At 35.1% G+C, this 18,505-nt stretch overlaps 1 protein-coding gene across 1 annotated transcript; it reads left to right on the top strand.

Moving 5' to 3' along the window:
- The first annotated feature begins 59 nt into the window (after window positions 1–59).
- LOC110704960 lies at window positions 60–2,473 on the top strand. Its single transcript, XM_021882769.1, has 2 exons — window positions 60–381; window positions 743–2,473. Exons 1-2 carry the CDS (start codon window positions 128–130, stop codon window positions 1,449–1,451), a joined length of 963 nt encoding a protein of 320 aa, XP_021738461.1. The 5' UTR covers window positions 60–127; the 3' UTR covers window positions 1,452–2,473.
- Window positions 2,474–18,505: the final 16,032 nt, after the last annotated feature.

Raw genomic sequence — 18,505 nt, 5'->3', positions numbered from 1 at the left:
AAACGATATGTGAAACATTTGGGCTCATCACTATAAATTTCAAAGAAGGGTATCAATAGTAAGGCAATTTAGAAGTAGCTAAGCAAAGAATATTATCTCAGTGACCACAAGCTATTCACGCTAAAGAATGGAAGACGAGAAAGAGATAGAAATAATGGGCGTACCACTAATGGCTGAAGGTATGAAGATAGTTTGTCTGAAATCAGATTACAACAACAAATTTTTGCGTTACAAGTATGAAGATGTTCAAACACATGGTCTTCTTCAGTTTGCTGCTAACCAAGTTATGGACCCATATGCCCAATTTGAGGTCGAGAAATCCAACACTTATGATGGTCTTGTCCATCTCAAATCCCGCTACAATAACAAATATTTTGTCAGGTACGTATGCATTCTTTTTTTAATTAACTCAGTGGGCTAGACGGTTAGTAATAAGGGTTTAACCTCATGACTTAAAGGTCATGTTATGAAATTGGGATAATATCCCACCCAAGGCTTTTGAGGGCATGAATTCTTTCACCTCATAAGTCTCTTTCTACCTTTATTTCTCATTATTTATAACGATTAGATACTTTCTACTCACATTTTATGTCAAAGCTATCGTTGTAAATAATAAGAAACATGGATAGTATAAAAATAATCAGATACTGATAATTTTACTCAAACATTAGTATTAATAATGATCAATTATTTACTAATAATTCCGTTAATACCGGATTATTTCTTTGTTTATCCTTTGAAGGTGGTCGCCTAATCACTACTGGATTACTGCATCAGCTAACAAAGTAGATGAAAATCAAAGCAATTGGAGTTGTACATTGTTCAAGCCAATATATTTCGGTGATAATAATGATGATACACAAAAAATGCGACTTTTACATGTCCAACTTGGTCATTACGCATGTTTGTTGAGGCCTAATGCCTCTTTTGATTCATGCTTATTTGCAGGGTCAAAAGAAATTGATAATGACTCATGTGATGTTTTCACTTTTGTAAACTGGGAATCACTGTTTAATTTACCCAAACATGTTGCATTTAAGGGGGAAAATGGTAAATATTTAGGTGCATTTGAACACAAAGGGATTCCATGTCTACAATTTTCTTATGACAATCTTGACAATCCTAAGGTCGCCCACGAGTTGTTCGAAGCTCCTGATGGTACACTTTGCATAAAATCGAGTCATGTTGGAAAGTTTTGGAGAATTGGTGACGGTGATTGGATTGTAACTGATGCAAATGATCCCCGCGGTAGTAGCAACACTGGTGCAATGTTTAGGGCTGTTGTGCGTGACGTTAACGTCGTTGCACTTCTAAACATGTCCAAAACTTGGTTTTGTAAGAGATATACTCTCAATGACAAGGAAAGCTTCCTGAATGCTGCTACTCAAAATGTTGACGAATTTGCAATACTAAAGATGATTGATTTGGGAACAGGGTTATCCTGTGTATAAAAGCAAGACTTGTCTGTGGAATTGTTTAGGCGTATCGCCTCGTTGTGATTCATCGAATATCTTTCCGTTTCCTACTTTCCCATTTGGGTTGGGAACCAAGTTTGGTGTGTGGTCTGTTGTGCACTTTTTTTTTTTAAATAATATATTTCTTTTAACCTTCTTAAGTTGTAAAATTTCTTTTCGGATATGAATTCATATATTAAATATTTGGGTTTTTTCTAAACTATGCCCCTTAGGTTATTGAAAATCTAAGTTGTACTCATGCTTTTTCAAAGTTATAAGTCGTGCCCTCCACTTCAAAATATTTTATCAACAATACCCTTTGACAGTCATATCTGTTAATGGAAGCTAAGTTATTTTATCGACAATGATGTCATGACATTATTTATTTGACACGTATTCCATTCTAATTGGTTTAACACTTTAAAAAAATTAAAAAATCAGAAAATAAAATAATAAAAAAGGTTATTGTTAACGTCAAAAGTTATTGTTAATAAAAATTAGTGAGGTTGAGGGCACAACTTAGACGTTTGAAAAAGCATGGACACAGCTTAGAAAACGAAGAAGTTTAGGGGCATAACTTAGAAAAACCTTAAATATTTTTTTGTTTTTTGATCGAATTTTAAATTCGGTATCTATCTCACCTAACCCATGCTCGGGCCTATTTTGGCATGAAAAGCATTTCTTTTGAAAATTTGGACACATCACATCATGCAGCAAGTGTGTTATTTAGACACACTCATACACCATAACATGTAGCAATCCATCAAGCAAAAAACAAATCCTCCATCAAAAGAGATAAGAAGAATTCGGTCTTTCATAAGATTAAAATCGTCCTAATAAAGATAATGAAAAGTCTTTACATTACTCGATAAAAAAATGACGTCCCTTTAAGAAAAGAAAGAGTTATTATAGACCTAAAAAAAAAAACTTGTTTATAATATGTGGACCATAATTGACACGTCAATTGTATATGTACATTATTGTCATGATTTTACACTACATCTTAAAGTGTACTCCCTTGATCCCTTTTTATTTCCGATCCATTGCTTATTTTTGGGTCAAAGTTTAAAATTTTTATAAGCATCCTTAATGGTTAATTGATAAGATCGATCGAGGTCATTGCTTGCAATTTCTAAATAGTTAGAGCTGAGTTGTTAGCTAGCCATTGTTGAGCTACAAGGGTTATACGTAGTTTTGATGAAACTACATAGCTCAACAAAGTTATATGTAGTTTCACTTTATCCAAAGTCACTTTGATATCACATGATTATCTTTTATAGTCTAGCGTAATTTATAATCAAAATTTGACACAAAAAATGTCAATGCAACAAAAATAAAAGAACAAGGGAGTCGTAATCATGAAAATAAAAGGTAACATGGGCATGTGAGTCGCAATTCAAACAACATGTGAAACACGTGAGCTTATTTACTCGGATTGCAATTTTGGTACGGACTAATAGTCCAGATACTCAACGTAACAGCATGCATAAGAAGTGGGTATAAATAGTATGGCAATTTGGAACAAACTATGCAAAGAAAATTAATACTAGTACTTGTAGAAGCTCAGAAAGTAGTATAAAGAAGAGAGATATTAAAAGATAATATAAAAATGGAGTCTGTACCAACAACGGCTATACCAACAACGGTTGCAAGTAAGGTAATCTGTCTGAAATCAGCCTACAATAATAAATTCCTGCGCTATAGGAATGACATAGATAGTCAAACATATGGCCTTCTTGAGTTTGCTGGTGAGGAGGTAACGGATCAACGTGCCTACTTTGAAATTGAGCAATCCAAGACTTATGATGGTCTAGTCCATGTCAAATCCCTCTACAATAACAAATATTTTGTTAGGTATGCATTTTTTTTTTTCAAGGCATCCGTTTTAAATTATTTATAAGGATTTGACAAATAGTGTTAGTATGTAGAGTATAATACGGAGTATCTAATCTTACGAATAATTCGAAACATATGTAGTATGTATGTACTTATGCTTTGTCATATATATATATATATATATATCACTTCCTCCGTTTTCTTTGGATATAATAATAATCTTACGAAGACTATTGATAAGGGTTTAACCTCACCACTTGAAGGCCAGGTTATTAGTTATAGGATAAAATCTCACCCAAGGCTCTGTGAGTCTTATCATTCTCCCTGGCTTACTCCTAAAAGAGGTCAAATTTAAAAGTTAGTCTGAATTAACCTTTTTCCAGGTCGTGTCATCATCACACTCAATTTGATTTTGGTTTGGTTATTGTCGGATCGAGTTGATTAAGTGAAGACCATGTCAAGTTTAGGTGATCGGGTAGTTTATTATCAGTTCTAATTCGTGTCATTTTCAAGTCATGTACAACTTGATATAGTTTTGTTTGGAGAACGACATAGTTCGATATTCTCTAAAAAAGGATCATGTACGTAAGTAATGTAACTATATAAGATAAATGATATATGTGGTGTTTAAGTTGAATACGGTCAATCATTCAATATCCAGTCGAGTTGATCAAATTTGAGTTAGGTTAGTAATAGGTTAAGTTGAATTTGGTCGGTTCAGTATTGATGAGTTGAATGAATCCGGGTTTCAATAACTTAAATTTGGTTTGGCCGGGTCATTCTGGGGTCCAAGTCAAATCTGGCTCAGATTAATAATTTGTGAGTTATATTCTGGTCACATCTATCATCTCCTGATCATGTCATGTTCAGTTTTAGGTCTTTTATTCTCAAGTTAATTTGAGTCTATGGTGGTATGATTTTACTTGGTTTAGAACTATTTTAATCAAACATTAAATTTTTCCAAAATAAGTCAAATTTTTTATTATTTTTAAATAATATAAACTTTGGGAGGTTTTCACTTTAAACAAGTAATTTAACTTACAAAATGAATGACCGGTCAAATTTCTTTTTTCTTTTTGATATTTTCATTTAACGATGTAATTAATTCTTAATAACAATTTTAATGATTATTAACTGACAACTAAAATATTTTTAAAATTTCAAAAATAAAATATTTTTAAAAGAAAAACACCATCTCCCCCACCAGCCACCGCTTTGCGCCAGCTACCTCCCAACCCCGGCGCTAGGGGTGTTCAAATCCGGGTACCCAGGTACCCGAAAACACGGGTACCCGGATTTTCGGGTAGTTCAAAACTCGACCCATGTCCCGACCCGAGAAAACCGGGTACCCGCGTTTCGAGTACCCGATTTTCTCGGGTCGGGTCAAGGGTACCCGAGTTTATTCACTTAACATTTTTGTCAAAAAAAAAATAAAAAATTAATTAATCAAAACAAAATAATTTACAACAGAATAACAAGATTAATTAACAATTTACATTACTTTAACCCACAATTATCAAGTATGCTAAAATCCAAAATTTACAATCAAGTACTATACCACCAATTATCACGAAATAGATCTATGAGCAAAGCTCTTTTTGATTGCTTAACCATCAATCATATCCTCACATACAATTGCATAAATTTCCATATCCTAATTCTACAGTTGTCTATTCAAGTTCTAAACTTTAATGGCCAAAATCAAGAATTATAATTCCAGATTATGGGTAAATTATATGAAAGCTCTCGGACCCATCTTCAAGAACCTGAATTGTCGGCCACCCTCAAGCTTTTTTCTCCACCGTAGCACCACAATCGCCGGCCACCATCTTCTTCATCGTGCGGTCTCCCACTCGGCCGTAGGGTATATAATTTTGATTTGATTTTGTTGTTGATTTAGGATTTTTTTTTTTTTTTTTTGATAGATTATGAGAGGAAAAGAAGTTTGCTCATATGGAGATTAGAAATTAGATATTAAGAGGAAGGAAGAAGTCAGATCCTTGAACTCTTGAATGAAGAACAAGGCAGGAAGAGAGAGAGAGAGAGAGAGAGTGTGAGGAAGAGCGAATTTTTTTTAACCCTAATCTCCAAACTGGTATAAGGGTATGGGCTGGGCCTTTGAGGAGTTTGAGGGTTTTTTTTTTTAAATATTTTTTTTTTCGGGAAACGGGTACCCGGGTATTAAAATATGCGACCCATGTCCCGACCCGGATAACATGCAATTTTCCCGGGTCGGGTACCCATCCCGAAAAAACAGTTTTTTTCTCCAAATTTCCCATCGGGTATTTGCCGGGTCATTGAGAAATCGGGTCGGGTTTTTTTGAACACCCCTACTCGGCGCCGACCGCGCCCAGATCCCACTTATCAATGCCGATGCGACCCCCCTCCCTCACGCATACGTCACCCCTCCTCTTTCCCGGCGCGAGAAGGAGGCTTTGGCGCTAGCATGTGGTCACCGGTGGGTCGTGCGCCAGGGAACAGATGCTGGGAGCCTTGTCAGGAAGAGGAAGGGGTGGTTGGTGGGGGAGGGGTTTTCTTTCGTAATAATAATAACAATAATTAACATTATTACCTATAAAATTAAAATATAAAGTGAAAAAAATAAATAAATATTGACACGTGTCCCATTAACCCAATAATCAAGTTAACAATAGTCAATAGGTAATACCGTAATAAGGGCCTGTTCCAATTGACTGAACTCAGCTGAACTGAATTGAACTGAACCGAACTGAACTTATTAATTAGTGGTTTTAACTACGGATTAGTGATCTTTGATTATTTATTGATTATTTATTACTATACATATGTGTATATACAAATGTACATATTAAAATATTTACGAAAAATATACTATATAATTATAAAATGTATGGAAAATATATTATAAAATGTATGGAAAATATATTAAAAACTTGAAACCTCTAAACATTTTAAACACATATACTATTTAATTTAAAAATAAAATAGTATTAGGACAAAAGAACACAAAACACTTACATGTATCTAACTCATTTAAACAAATTTTTTAAAAAATAATATATATATATATATATATATATATATATATATATATATATATATATATAAAAAGAACCAACAAGAAAAGCTAAAATTTGCTACGGCCCAACACCCTAACCCACTCTCTTTTCCTTTAATTAATAACAAATCTTACAAATAAAAAATAGAACCATTTGAACAATGAATTGTATCAATATTATTATTGTTATTATTTATTGATTATTATTATTAGTATTATTATAAGTATTATTATTATTATTATTATTATTATTTATTGATGATTATTATTATTATTTATTGATTATTATTATTAGTATTATTATTTCAATTATTATTGTTATTATTATTATTATTATTATTATTGTTATTATTATTATTATTATTATTTTGTTGTTGTCGTTGTAATAAGAGCTTAAAAGAATGAAATTTGGCTTTATATCATTAGCAATATCATTAGACATAAATTAAGAGCTGAGTTGAACTGAACTGAACTGAACTGAATTTCAACGAAACAGAACAGGCCCTAACTTGTTTGAAGTGAATGTCTCCAAAAGTTTATACTTCGTATTATTTTTTATTTGTTTTTGGCGGGCAGATTAAAATTTGTATTATTTTTGATAATTTTCCCTAAATTAAATGATAAATTAATCATTGATAAATTCCGTTAATATTGGACTGTATGATTATTTATAGGTGGTCTCCCATTCGCGCTTGGATTAGTGCATAAGCCCACAACATAGATGAAAATCAAAGCAATTGGAGTTGTACATTGTTCAAGCCAACATATCTAAGTGATGATGATGGTACACAAAAAATGCGACTTATGCATATTCAAATGGGTCACTATGCATGCTTGTGGAGGACCTCCAATGCCCCTTTTAATTTATGCTTATATGCAGCGTCAAGAGATATTAATAAAGAATTGTGTGATGTTTTCACTCTCGTAAACTTGTTTAAAATACCCTAGCGTGTCGCATTCAAGGGAAATAATGGCAAATATTTAGGTGCAGTCGAGCTAAAAAATCTTCCGTTTCTTCAATTTTCATTTGATAATATTAATGATCCTAGGGTCGCCCACGAGGTGTTTGAAGCTCCTGATGGTACACTTAGCATAAAATCGAGTTACTTCGGAAAGTTTTGGAGGATTGATAACGCTGATTGGATCGTACCTGATGTATATGATCTTAGTCGTAGTATTGAAGCTGAGGCAAAGTTTAGGCTTGTTGTGCGTGACGTTAATGTTGTGGCACTACTAAACATGTCCAACACTTATTTTTGCAAGAGATTCTCTACTGACAAGAAGGAAAACCTCTTGAATGCTGCTACTAAAAATATAGACGAATTTGCAATATTGATGATGATTGACTTGGGAGGGGATCTATCGTCCAATACATGCACGAAGTAATATTGTTGTATATTTGGAGTAACACTCGAAATACACAAGGGATAAACCAAGGGATAGATAAGGCTAAAGAACCAAAGGCTTCTTAGATAAAGTCACACCACTAAGAAACGTTTTGGATTCCTAAGATCACAAGCCAACTAGTAACCTAAACTAGCTAACTAAGCAAAGGAAACGAAATTCCAAATCCAAGAATTTCAGGTTTTTTGTTTCTAATCCAAGAAACGAATGTAAGACAAGTTTTTTTGTTTGAATAATCTGATTTTTTCATTCACATTTGCTTGCTATTTATAGTAAACAAGCATCCTTAAGTACAAGCTAACTTAAGTGGCTGTTCAGCTCACTTGTTACACGCCTAAGCTAAAGCTAAGTACAAATCAGCTTTTGTTGTCTAGATAGATTAATAAAAGAAGCCTTATTTAACTAGATACATCAAAGAGAAAATGGTGGCTTATAACCTCCAAATTAAGGCTGAAATAAAATCAGAATTAAGAGAGTGTAACTCCCCCTTAATTCACGCCCATCCAAGCAGCAAGTTGGAGATGTATTTCCTCCAATTTTCACGCCCAAATTCAAACAGCAAAGAAGTGTAACTCCTCCTTGGTTTAAGCCTTGAAATTAGCTTGAATGTATGTGGACAAGGGTGTACTTGGACGCCCTTTAGTTGCTCCAAAAGCTGACTGAATTAAACAGCCAATTGAAGGCTGAAATTAAGGCTTAAGATGCTCCAATGTTGACTGATATCAACGGCCACTTGAAGGCTGAAGTTAAGGCTTGTAATGGCTTGTAATTCCTCTTTGAAAACTGATTGTAACTCCCAAGTCAAAGCTTTGAAATTCCTTGTAAAAGAATTTCGGATTCCAAGCTTAAATGGCTGCCATATTGATGTATCTTTGTACTTGTACTTTTGTGTGAATGTGACAATAGTTTTCGAACTAAAATCAGATAAAAAGAACTAAGAAAAAATATAACTAATTTGCAAACTTAAAATGACTAAAGTTTACAATTTATTCAAAGCATAAAAAGAACTAAAATAAACTAGTTAATAAGAACAACAAGAAATTCAAGGGGTTGAATATCTTGCTGCCCAAGGATAGAATGCATAGCACCAATACATGATGCTACGTCTTGAACCAAAGAAATGTCCATAACCAAGTTGTTAGGCTTGGCTACAACATTCCCCCCTTCTTGAAAAGAGTTTGCCCTCAAACTCGGCAACTCCTCAAACTCATCATAGTAAGGTGATAAATCAGCCACATTAAAGGTGCTAGAAACACCATAATCTCCGGGCAACTCAACTTTGTAAGCATTATCATTCACTTTTTCAACAATAGCAAATGGACCATCACTACGAGGACTAACCTTGGACCGCCTTTTAGAAGGAAATCTTTCCTTTCGAAGATGAATCCAAACTAAGTCACCGGGCTGAAAACGGACCTCCTTTCTTTTCTTGTCATAGTATGCCTTTGTCTTTGCATTAGTTTGTTCAATTTTGGAACGAACTTGCTCATGCATAGACTTGATTTCTTTTGCGCGCACCTCGGCATCATTGCTGAACTTGTTTGGTGAGGGAATGGGAGTGAGATCAATAGGAGTGCACGGATTGAATCCATACACCACTTCAAAAGGACTCAAACCTGTTGTCTTGCTAGGCACACGATTGTAAGCAAACTCCGCATGAGGAATCATCTCTTCCCATTGCTTGGGACGTTTAGTAGCCAAAGACCGCAGCAAGGATCCCAAAGTTCTATTAGTCACTTCGGTTTGACCATCTGTTTGAGGATGACTTGAAGTGCTAAAGTTCAATTTCGTGCCCATCTTCCTCCATAATGTAAGCCAAAAATGACTTAGAAATTTTGGATCACGATCACTCACCATGGATTTAGGTACACCATGCAAACGAACAATCTCGTTGAAAAACAAGTTAGCAACATGAGTAGCATCATAAGTTGAATGACAAGCAATAAAATGAGTCATTTTAGAAAATCGATCCACAACAACCATTATAGAATCTTTCTTTCGTTGGGTGATAGGAAGTCCCACAACGAAATCAAGACTAATATCCTCCCATGGTGCTTGTGGAATAGGTAAGGGCAAAAGATAGCCTTGTGGTAGACTATGACTCTTGGCCTTTTGACATATCACACATCTCTTCACAATGAACTCCACATCACGGACCAACCTAGGCCAATGAAAGTATTCTTGGACAAGAAGAGTAGTTTTCTCTATGCCAAAGTGTCCCGCCATTCCTCCTTCATGAAACTCTTTGATAAGAGATTCTCTTAGGCTTGATCTTGGAATGCACAACCTGTTTCCTTTGAACAAATAGCCATCTAAAATGTAATAATCTTTGTAAGCATGATTAGAACATTTTAAAAATAAATCACCAAAGTCATGATCATTTTTGTAACTTGGTTTCACATATTCAACGCTAATCGCCCTTGCTTTGAAAGAATTCAAGAGTGTGTATCTCCTTGAAAGCGCATCAGCTCCTTTGTTCATGGCGCCTCTCCTATGCTTGATCACAAAATGAAAAGCTTGCAAATACTCCACCCATTTGGCATGGCGAGGTTGGAGTTTTTGTTGGCTTTGAAGATATTTGAGGGCTTCATGATCTGAATGAAGGATGAACTCCTTGGAAATGAGGTAATGTCTCCAATGGTCCAAAGCACGAACAAGAGCAAAGAACTCCTTATCATAGGTGCTATACTTCCGTTGTGCTTCATTGAGTTTTTCACTAAAGTAGGCAAGAGGACGCCCAACTTGTGACAAGACAACACCAATACCAACTCCACTAGCATCACATTCAACTTCAAAAACTTCATCAAAGTTAGGCAAAGAAAGAATAGGTGCACTAGTAAGTTGATGTTTTATCTCATCAAAGGCCTTTTGAGCCTTATCATTCCAAACTAACTTCTGATTTTTAGTTAGCTCCGTGATAGGTGCCATGAGGGTACTAAAATTCCGCACAAATCTTCTATAGAAAGAAGCAAGTCCATGAAAGCTTCGAACTTGTTGCATGGTTTGTGGCGTGGGCCACTCACGAATTGCAGCAACTTTCTTTTCATCAACTTCAATGCCTTGTGATGAGACTTTAAAGCCAAGAAAAATAACTTGGGAAGTGAAGAAATGACACTTCTCTAAGTTACCATACAATTTCTCACGTTCAAGGGCTTCAAAAACCTGTTGCAAGTGCATATAATGCTCTTCTTCCTCCCTACTATACACCAAAATATCATCAAAATAAACTACAACAAATTTACCCATGAAAGGTTGCATAACCTGATTCATAAGGCGCATAAATGTAGATGGTGCATTAGACAAACCAAATGGCATCACAAGCCACTCATAGAGGCCCTCCTTTGTCTTGAAAGCGGTTTTCCATTCATCTCCTTCGAAAATTCGAATTTGATGATAGCCACTTCTCAAATCAATTTTAGAGAACACTTTAGAACCATGCAAATCATCAAGTAAATCATTCAACCTTGGAATAGGAAACCGGTACTTGATAGTGATTTTATTGATTGACCTACTATCAACACACATTCTCCATTCTCCATTCTTCTTAGGCACAATCAAAGTAGGACAAGCACATGGACTAAGAGACTTACGAATAAGACCCTTGGACAGTAATTCTTCCACTTGCCTCCTAATCTCTTCGGTTTCTTTTGGAGTGGTTCTATAGGCTGGTTTGTTTGGGAGCATTGATCCGGGAACAAGATCAATTTTGTGTTGTATGTCACGTTTTAGGGGTAGGCCATGGGGAATGTCTTCGGGGAAAACATGGGAAAAGGTTTTGAGAAGAGGGGTGAGGAGTGGGTGTGGTTCTTTTTGTGTCGGTTGGGAAGGGGTATCAAGTTGGCTTAAAATGAATTGTTTGTGAGCTTTATACTCATGCAATTCTGACTTTATGAGAGTGGTAAGGGAAGTGGGGGGTGTGGATATGGGGTGGCCGTTTTTTAGGTTTAGAGGGGTAAGGAGTATTTTCTGTCCATCCTTAGTGAAGGAATATGTGTTTTTATACCCATCATGCATCACACGCCTATCAAATAGCCAAGGTCTACCAAGTAAAATATGACATGCATCCATAGGTATAACATCACACCATAATTCTTCCTCATAAGTTTTACCAATGCTAAATGATAACAAGGCTTGTTGTGTTACTTGAATCCCTTTACCATGATTTAGCCATTGAATCACATAAGGTTTAGGGTGAGGGACGGATTTATTTTCAGTTTGTCTATCATTACTTGTGAAGCTACATTGGTACAACTACCTCCATCAATAATCAAGGTACATACCTTACTACCAATGGTGCAATGAGTGTGAAAGATTGCCTCACGTTGCAAACTCCCTGCTTTGCCAATCATATTGCTTAGTGTACGTCGAACCACCAAGCATTCTCCTTCATCGGGTCCAAGACACGCATAATCATCATGCTCCTCAAGGTTGCTGTCCACTTCAATTTCTAATTCGTCCTCCTCTTCATGCTCAATCAAAGTGACAATCCTTTTATTTGGACAATCACTAGCCAAATGTCCAAGGCCTTGACACCGAAAACATCTTCTTGGGGCTGGTTTTGGGTTGGAATTTTGGGTGTTTTGTGAAGGTGGTTTAGAAGTAGGCTGATTGGATGTGGGTTTGAAAGGTGGGAAATTTGATGTTTGCTTTTTTTGGGGAAATGAGGTTTGAGATGCAAAACGTGATGATTCACTTTTGCCTCTTGCTTTTTGTTGCTGCTCAATCTTATGTGCTAAGATAATGAGCTCTTCAAGGGTGGTGTAAGGGTGTAGTTCGGCCACATTGGCTATTTTTGGGTCAAGTCCTCCCAAAAAGCGCACCAATGTTTGAGGTTCATCTTCCTCTACTCCACATTTCATGACAAATCCTTCAAATTCCCTAGCATATTCTTCTACTGATTTTGTACCTTGTTTGAGGTTGTGGAACTTGGAAAAGTTTTCTTGCACATAGTATGTGGGAAGAAACTTTTGTTTCAGCATATTTTTCATCTTGGTCCACGATCTCACTTTCTCTTTGTCTTGCCTTTCCCTTTTGGCACACACACTAGCCCACCAAGTTGAGGCATATTTTCTTAACTTCAAGGCTACAATCTTCACCTTTTTTTCTTCCGGTGTTTGCTTGTAATCAAACACTCTCTCCACCGTTCTAAGCCATTCTACAAACTCATCAGCATCGAGTTTGCCATCATACTCCGGGATGTCAGCCTTAATGTCATTATTAGGCCGTGACCTTTCTCTTTCATGAAAAGGTCTATCATTGTGATTGAAATTAGATTCACTCACTTCTTCATCACTATGATTGGGTGAACCCTCTTTTTGATGGCGCAACTTAGTAGAAAGATCTTTTAACTGACCTTGCAAATATTGCATTCGTTGCTCCATATCTTCTTTCTCTTGTGCAACCTTATTGACATATTCTTGCCAATTAGGGGGTGGGATGTCGGACATGGTTTGTGTTTGGGTATGTGTTTGGTAGATCCCCCTCCTTCTAGCGCCAAATGTTGTATATTTGGAGTAACACTCGAAATACACAAGGGATAAACCAAGGGATAGATAAGGCTAAAGAACCAAAGGCTTCTTAGATAAAGTCACACCACTAAGAAACGTTTTGGATTCCTAAGATCACAAGCCAACTAGTAACCTAAACTAGCTAACTAAGCAAAGGAAACGAAATTCCAAATCCAAGAATTTCAGGTTTTTTGTTTCTAATCCAAGAAACGAATGTAAGACAAGTTTTTTTTGTTTGAATAATCTGATTTTTTCATTCACATTTGCTTGCTATTTATAGTAAACAAGCATCCTTAAGTACAAGCTAACTTAAGTGGCTGTTCAGCTCACTTGTTACACGCCTAAGCTAAAGCTAAGTACAAATCAGCTTTTGTTGTCTAGATAGATTAATAAAAGAAGCCTTATTTAACTAGATACATCAAAGAGAAAATGGTGGCTTATAACCTCCAAATTAAGGCTGAAATAAAATCAGAATTAAGAGAGTGTAACTCCCCCTTAATTCACGCCCATCCAAGCAGCAAGTTGGAGATGTATTTCCTCCAATTTTCACGCCCAAATTCAAACAGCAAAGAAGTGTAACTCCTCCTTGGTTTAAGCCTTGAAATTAGCTTGAATGTATGTGGACAAGGGTGTACTTGGACGCCCTTTAGTTGCTCCAAAAGCTGACTGAATTAAACAGCCAATTGAAGGCTGAAATTAAGGCTTAAGATGCTCCAATGTTGACTGATATCAACGGCCACTTGAAGGCTGAAGTTAAGGCTTGTAATGGCTTGTAATTCCTCTTTGAAAACTGATTGTAACTCCCAAGTCAAAGCTTTGAAATTCCTTGTAAAAGAATTTCGGATTCCAAGCTTAAATGGCTGCCATATTGATGTATCTTTGTACTTGTACTTTTGTGTGAATGTGACAATAGTTTTCGAACTAAAATCAGATAAAAAGAACTAAGAAAAAATATAACTAATTTGCAAACTTAAAATGACTAAAGTTTACAATTTATTCAAAGCATAAAAAGAACTAAAATAAACTAGTTAATAAGAACAACAAGAAATTCAAGGGGTTGAATATCTTGCTGCCCAAGGATAGAATGCATAGCACCAATACATGATGCTACGTCTTGAACCAAAGAAATGTCCATAACCAAGTTGTTAGGCTTGGCTACAACAAATATGGTTATTACATATATGTACTCTCTCATCCCTTCTTGAATATATATATATATATATGTAATAGCGTTCTAATGGAATCTGTAGCCCGTGATATGGTCATAGGGTAATAGTAGCGGGCTTAGTTGTTTCTTTGTGTTTTAAATTGTAACCTCTGCCAAAAAAAAAAAAAAAAAAAAAAACATATATGTACTCTGTATCATCTCTTCAATAAATGGTTATGTACAATTTAAGTTTTCAATTTCAACAATAAATGGTTACAAGATGCACTAGGTCCCGTGTATCATTTTTGGAGGTGGTGATACATGTTTAGGGACAAGATAATTGCACTCAGAATCGATTGTACGTGATGTTTCTAATTTATATAATGATTTTACCCCTGTTTCTTGATCTTATTATTTGAGCTTATTTATTTCCTTTAGAACCACTTTAACCACTAATATATATGTTCTGCACTTCTACTATGTGTTATTGTAGTGTTAATTGTATTTTGTAGGAATTAGCGTTTTAGGACACATATTCTCGATCGTTTTAGATCACTGTGAGGAAAGTTAGAACCAATAGGTCTATGGTAGACCCTGGTCCATCTAAAAGAGGTAGACCACCAGCCTAAATACAATCCACCAGCAAAAACAAAACAACAAATAACGCGGCCCAAACTCTCGTTTCTTTCTTTCCACTCCAACAAAACTGACATAACATTAAATATGAACATTCACTCTTTCAAAGGCTGAAAAATTCTCGTTTCTCTCTCCTTTGCAAATTCGAGCATAACCATGGATGAAAAACAAGAAACCAGTGCAGAAGGTAAATAAAATTTCCGAATCTATACTTTCTTTAAATTTCTTTGAATTTGCAATTACTCGTTCGTAGTTGTTATAATTTGTTAAAATTTCATTCGTAGTTTTTTAAAATTGAATATAATTTTCTGAACAATTTTCACATTTTTAGGGACCCAAATTCTTCTAATAGTGATGAAGATAAATTTTAAGTAAATTAAAACCCTATATAATTTTTGAATTTTGAAATTAAATGATGAATTGAAACCCTAAGTTATTTGAACATGACAATTTCTCAAATCCGAAACAAAAGGAAGAAGAAATTGGATATAACAAGTCAAATTGTTGATCCAAAGATTTTAAAAGAGATAAAGTAACATTCAGAAAATGGAGAAACAAGGTAAATAGGTTCAAATATTTTGTGTTTTTAGTTCATATAATTCGTGATTGCTGTTCAAATGATTTGTGGTTTTAGTTCATATAATATGTGATTACCTGCAAATATTTTGTGGTTTTAGTTCATATATTTCGTAATTACTGTTCAAAAATTGATATTGTTATTTTTTAAACTAAGAAGCATTTATTTTATAAGTTCAAATATTTTGTGTTTTTAGTTCATATAATTCGTGATTACTGTTCAAATATATTGTGGTTCTAGTTCATATAATTTGTGATTAATGTTCAAATATTTTGTGATTTTAGTTCATATAATTTGTTATTATGGTTCAAATGTTTCATGGTTTTAGTTCATATAATTTGTGATTCCTGTTCAAATTTTGATATTGTTATTTTTTAATCCAAGAAGCATTTGTTTTATTGCAGCAACCAATATGAACTTCAACCCAAATCCACCACCCAACACCAATCCAAGAAGCTGAGAATCAAGCTCAAAAGGAGGCTGAGAATCAAGCTAAAAAGGAAACTCAAAAGGAGCCTGAGGATCAAGCTAAAAAGGAAGCTCAAAAGAAGGCTAAGAAAGAGTCTCAAAAGAAGAAGCTAAGGTTAAGAAGAAGCAAGAAAATGTTCAGAAGAAGAGAGAGGAAGTTCAGAAGAGTGAAATTAAAAAGAAAAAAAAAAAAGAAAAAGAAGAGATAATGTTGATGATTTCATTGACAATGTTGTGGATCTAAATTATGATCGAAAAAGAAGTAAAAAAAATCAGATTAAATAGGGAACAGGGATCTTATAAAAAAAAGGGAAAAAAAAGTTAAAATGGCGGGATTTGAAGAACAAGGTGAAGTTGTGTTTAATTAAGAGAAGAGTGCGTTTAATACCTGGTCCACATAGGATAGGTGGACCAGGGTCTATGTAAGAATTTGTACAGTTGCCATTTCCAATTTCAACGCAACCCATATTAGATAAACTATTATATTGGGCTCCAGCCCATAAAATGCAGCTCTCTCTAATGCCTCATTTGCTGCAATTTAAATAAATGAATTAATATTTTTATACTTAAATTAGAAAGTTCAAATTTATTAATTTATAACAACAACTTTATTTAATTTTGAAGTATAAAATATAGTATTACTTATAAATTAGAAAGTTCAAATTTATTAATATATAACAACAACTTTATTTAATTTTGAAGTATAAAATATAGTATTACTTATAAATTAGAAAGTTTAATGGTATTCTTTCTTAAATTGGATTACAATAAAGTCCTACACGTCTCTAACAATATTACCAAAATTTGGAGCATATTGTCATTGCTTTGGGACCGAGATTTAGCGATTGGCAGTGGCGACATTTGCTTTTGGAGGGCTTGGTGTTTATTCTGTGAGTGATATTAGGCATTATGCTTTTCTTGCTTAACTTCTTGTTTGCAATCGGCTGGCTTGCAGACTCAACTTCTACAGCGTACTGGTATTGTTGGTCCTGGTCGTGTCTTTTATGAGGCGGCGGGTCTATTTAATAAAATTGTAGAGTGTGAAATTTTTAGTAATCCTAGTCAGGTCGCTGCCTTAAAATTTATGAAGAAATTGACGGATATATATTTCACAAAGGTTGCTGCTTCTGCAATATCCACATTTTTATCTCCTCGTCAGTCAGCTTTTTAGAAATCTCATCAACGAGAACACACCTCAACTTGGCTTTGTGTGGTCCCTATTTCTGGTCTGGATTAGACGATGAACACTGACATATCGTAGTGTGTTGTGTTATCAATTGGGTGTTCTTTTATTCTCTATTTTGACACTGTACTCTACTTGCTCTAAGGTTATTGTTGGGGATATTTTTAAGGATTATGCGGTGTCATGTGTTGGTATGGTGGGTATTAAACATCGCCATAATGTTGTTCGGGATACTCTTCTTAATGTATGCTATATGTCTGGGATTTCAGCAAGAAAAGAGGTTGACATTGGGTTGTCAGAGGGAAAGATGGGGCCCTAAGACCTGCAGATGTGTTGCTTTACTCTTGAGAACAAGGTCGCGATATGTGTGTTGACTTTACTGGGTTTTCTCCTTTGACTCAGATTGAGTTGTCTGACTTCGCACCTGGGAGGGTTGTGATTGATGCGGCTCATCGTAAGCGGGTCAAGTATGAAGCTAGTTGTCAAGCTATTACTTTAGGTATGGTTTCCTTCCTTTTTCTATCTCTTCTCTTCGGGATTTAGAGAAGGAGGCGGTTGCGTTGCTAAAGCGGATCCAAAAGTTTTCGAAGACTCAAGACACTTGGGCATGTGTTGCTGCTCATATTTTCACTAGGATAAGATTTTCTATAACTAGAGAAGTGGGGGTCCAAATTGTATATTGACTTTCCACTAATTTCTTGTAATTTGGTTGACTTTAATTTATTCCTCCTGGATGGGTTGTGGTTGATGTAGCCCAAGAGTTGTTCGAAGCTCCTGATGGTACACTTCGCATAAAATCGAGTCATGTTGGAAAGTTTTGGAGGATTGGTGACGATGATTGGATTGTAGTTGATGCAAGTGATCCTCGCGGTAGTAGCAACACTGGTGCGATGTTTAGGGCTGTTGTGCGTGACGTTAACGTCATTGCACTACTCAACATGTCCAAAACTTGGTTTTGTAAGAGATTTACTCTTATTGAAAAGGAAAGCTTCATGAATGTTGCTACTTAAAATGTTGACGAACTCGCAATACTAGATATAATTGATTTAGGAACGAGGTCATCTTGTGTATGATGTAATATATCATCACTTCAACGACAGTTATGTTTATGTGCAATTTATTGTGTTCTTATGTTTCATGTTTGGTTTGTATGTTAGGTTTGGTGCAGGTCTGTTGTGTGCTTTTTTTTATTTTTTTTTTAATTTAAATGTACTCTCTTATATAGTTATATATGTTGTTAGATACTGTAAACTCCT

This window comes from Chenopodium quinoa, unplaced genomic scaffold (genome assembly GCF_001683475.1).
Source record: "Chenopodium quinoa cultivar QQ74 unplaced genomic scaffold, ASM168347v1, whole genome shotgun sequence".
In the NCBI taxonomy this organism is placed as follows: Eukaryota; Viridiplantae; Streptophyta; class Magnoliopsida; order Caryophyllales; family Amaranthaceae; genus Chenopodium; species Chenopodium quinoa.
Note: the sequence above shows the minus strand (reverse complement) of the source record. Positions and strands in the feature narration are given on the sequence as shown.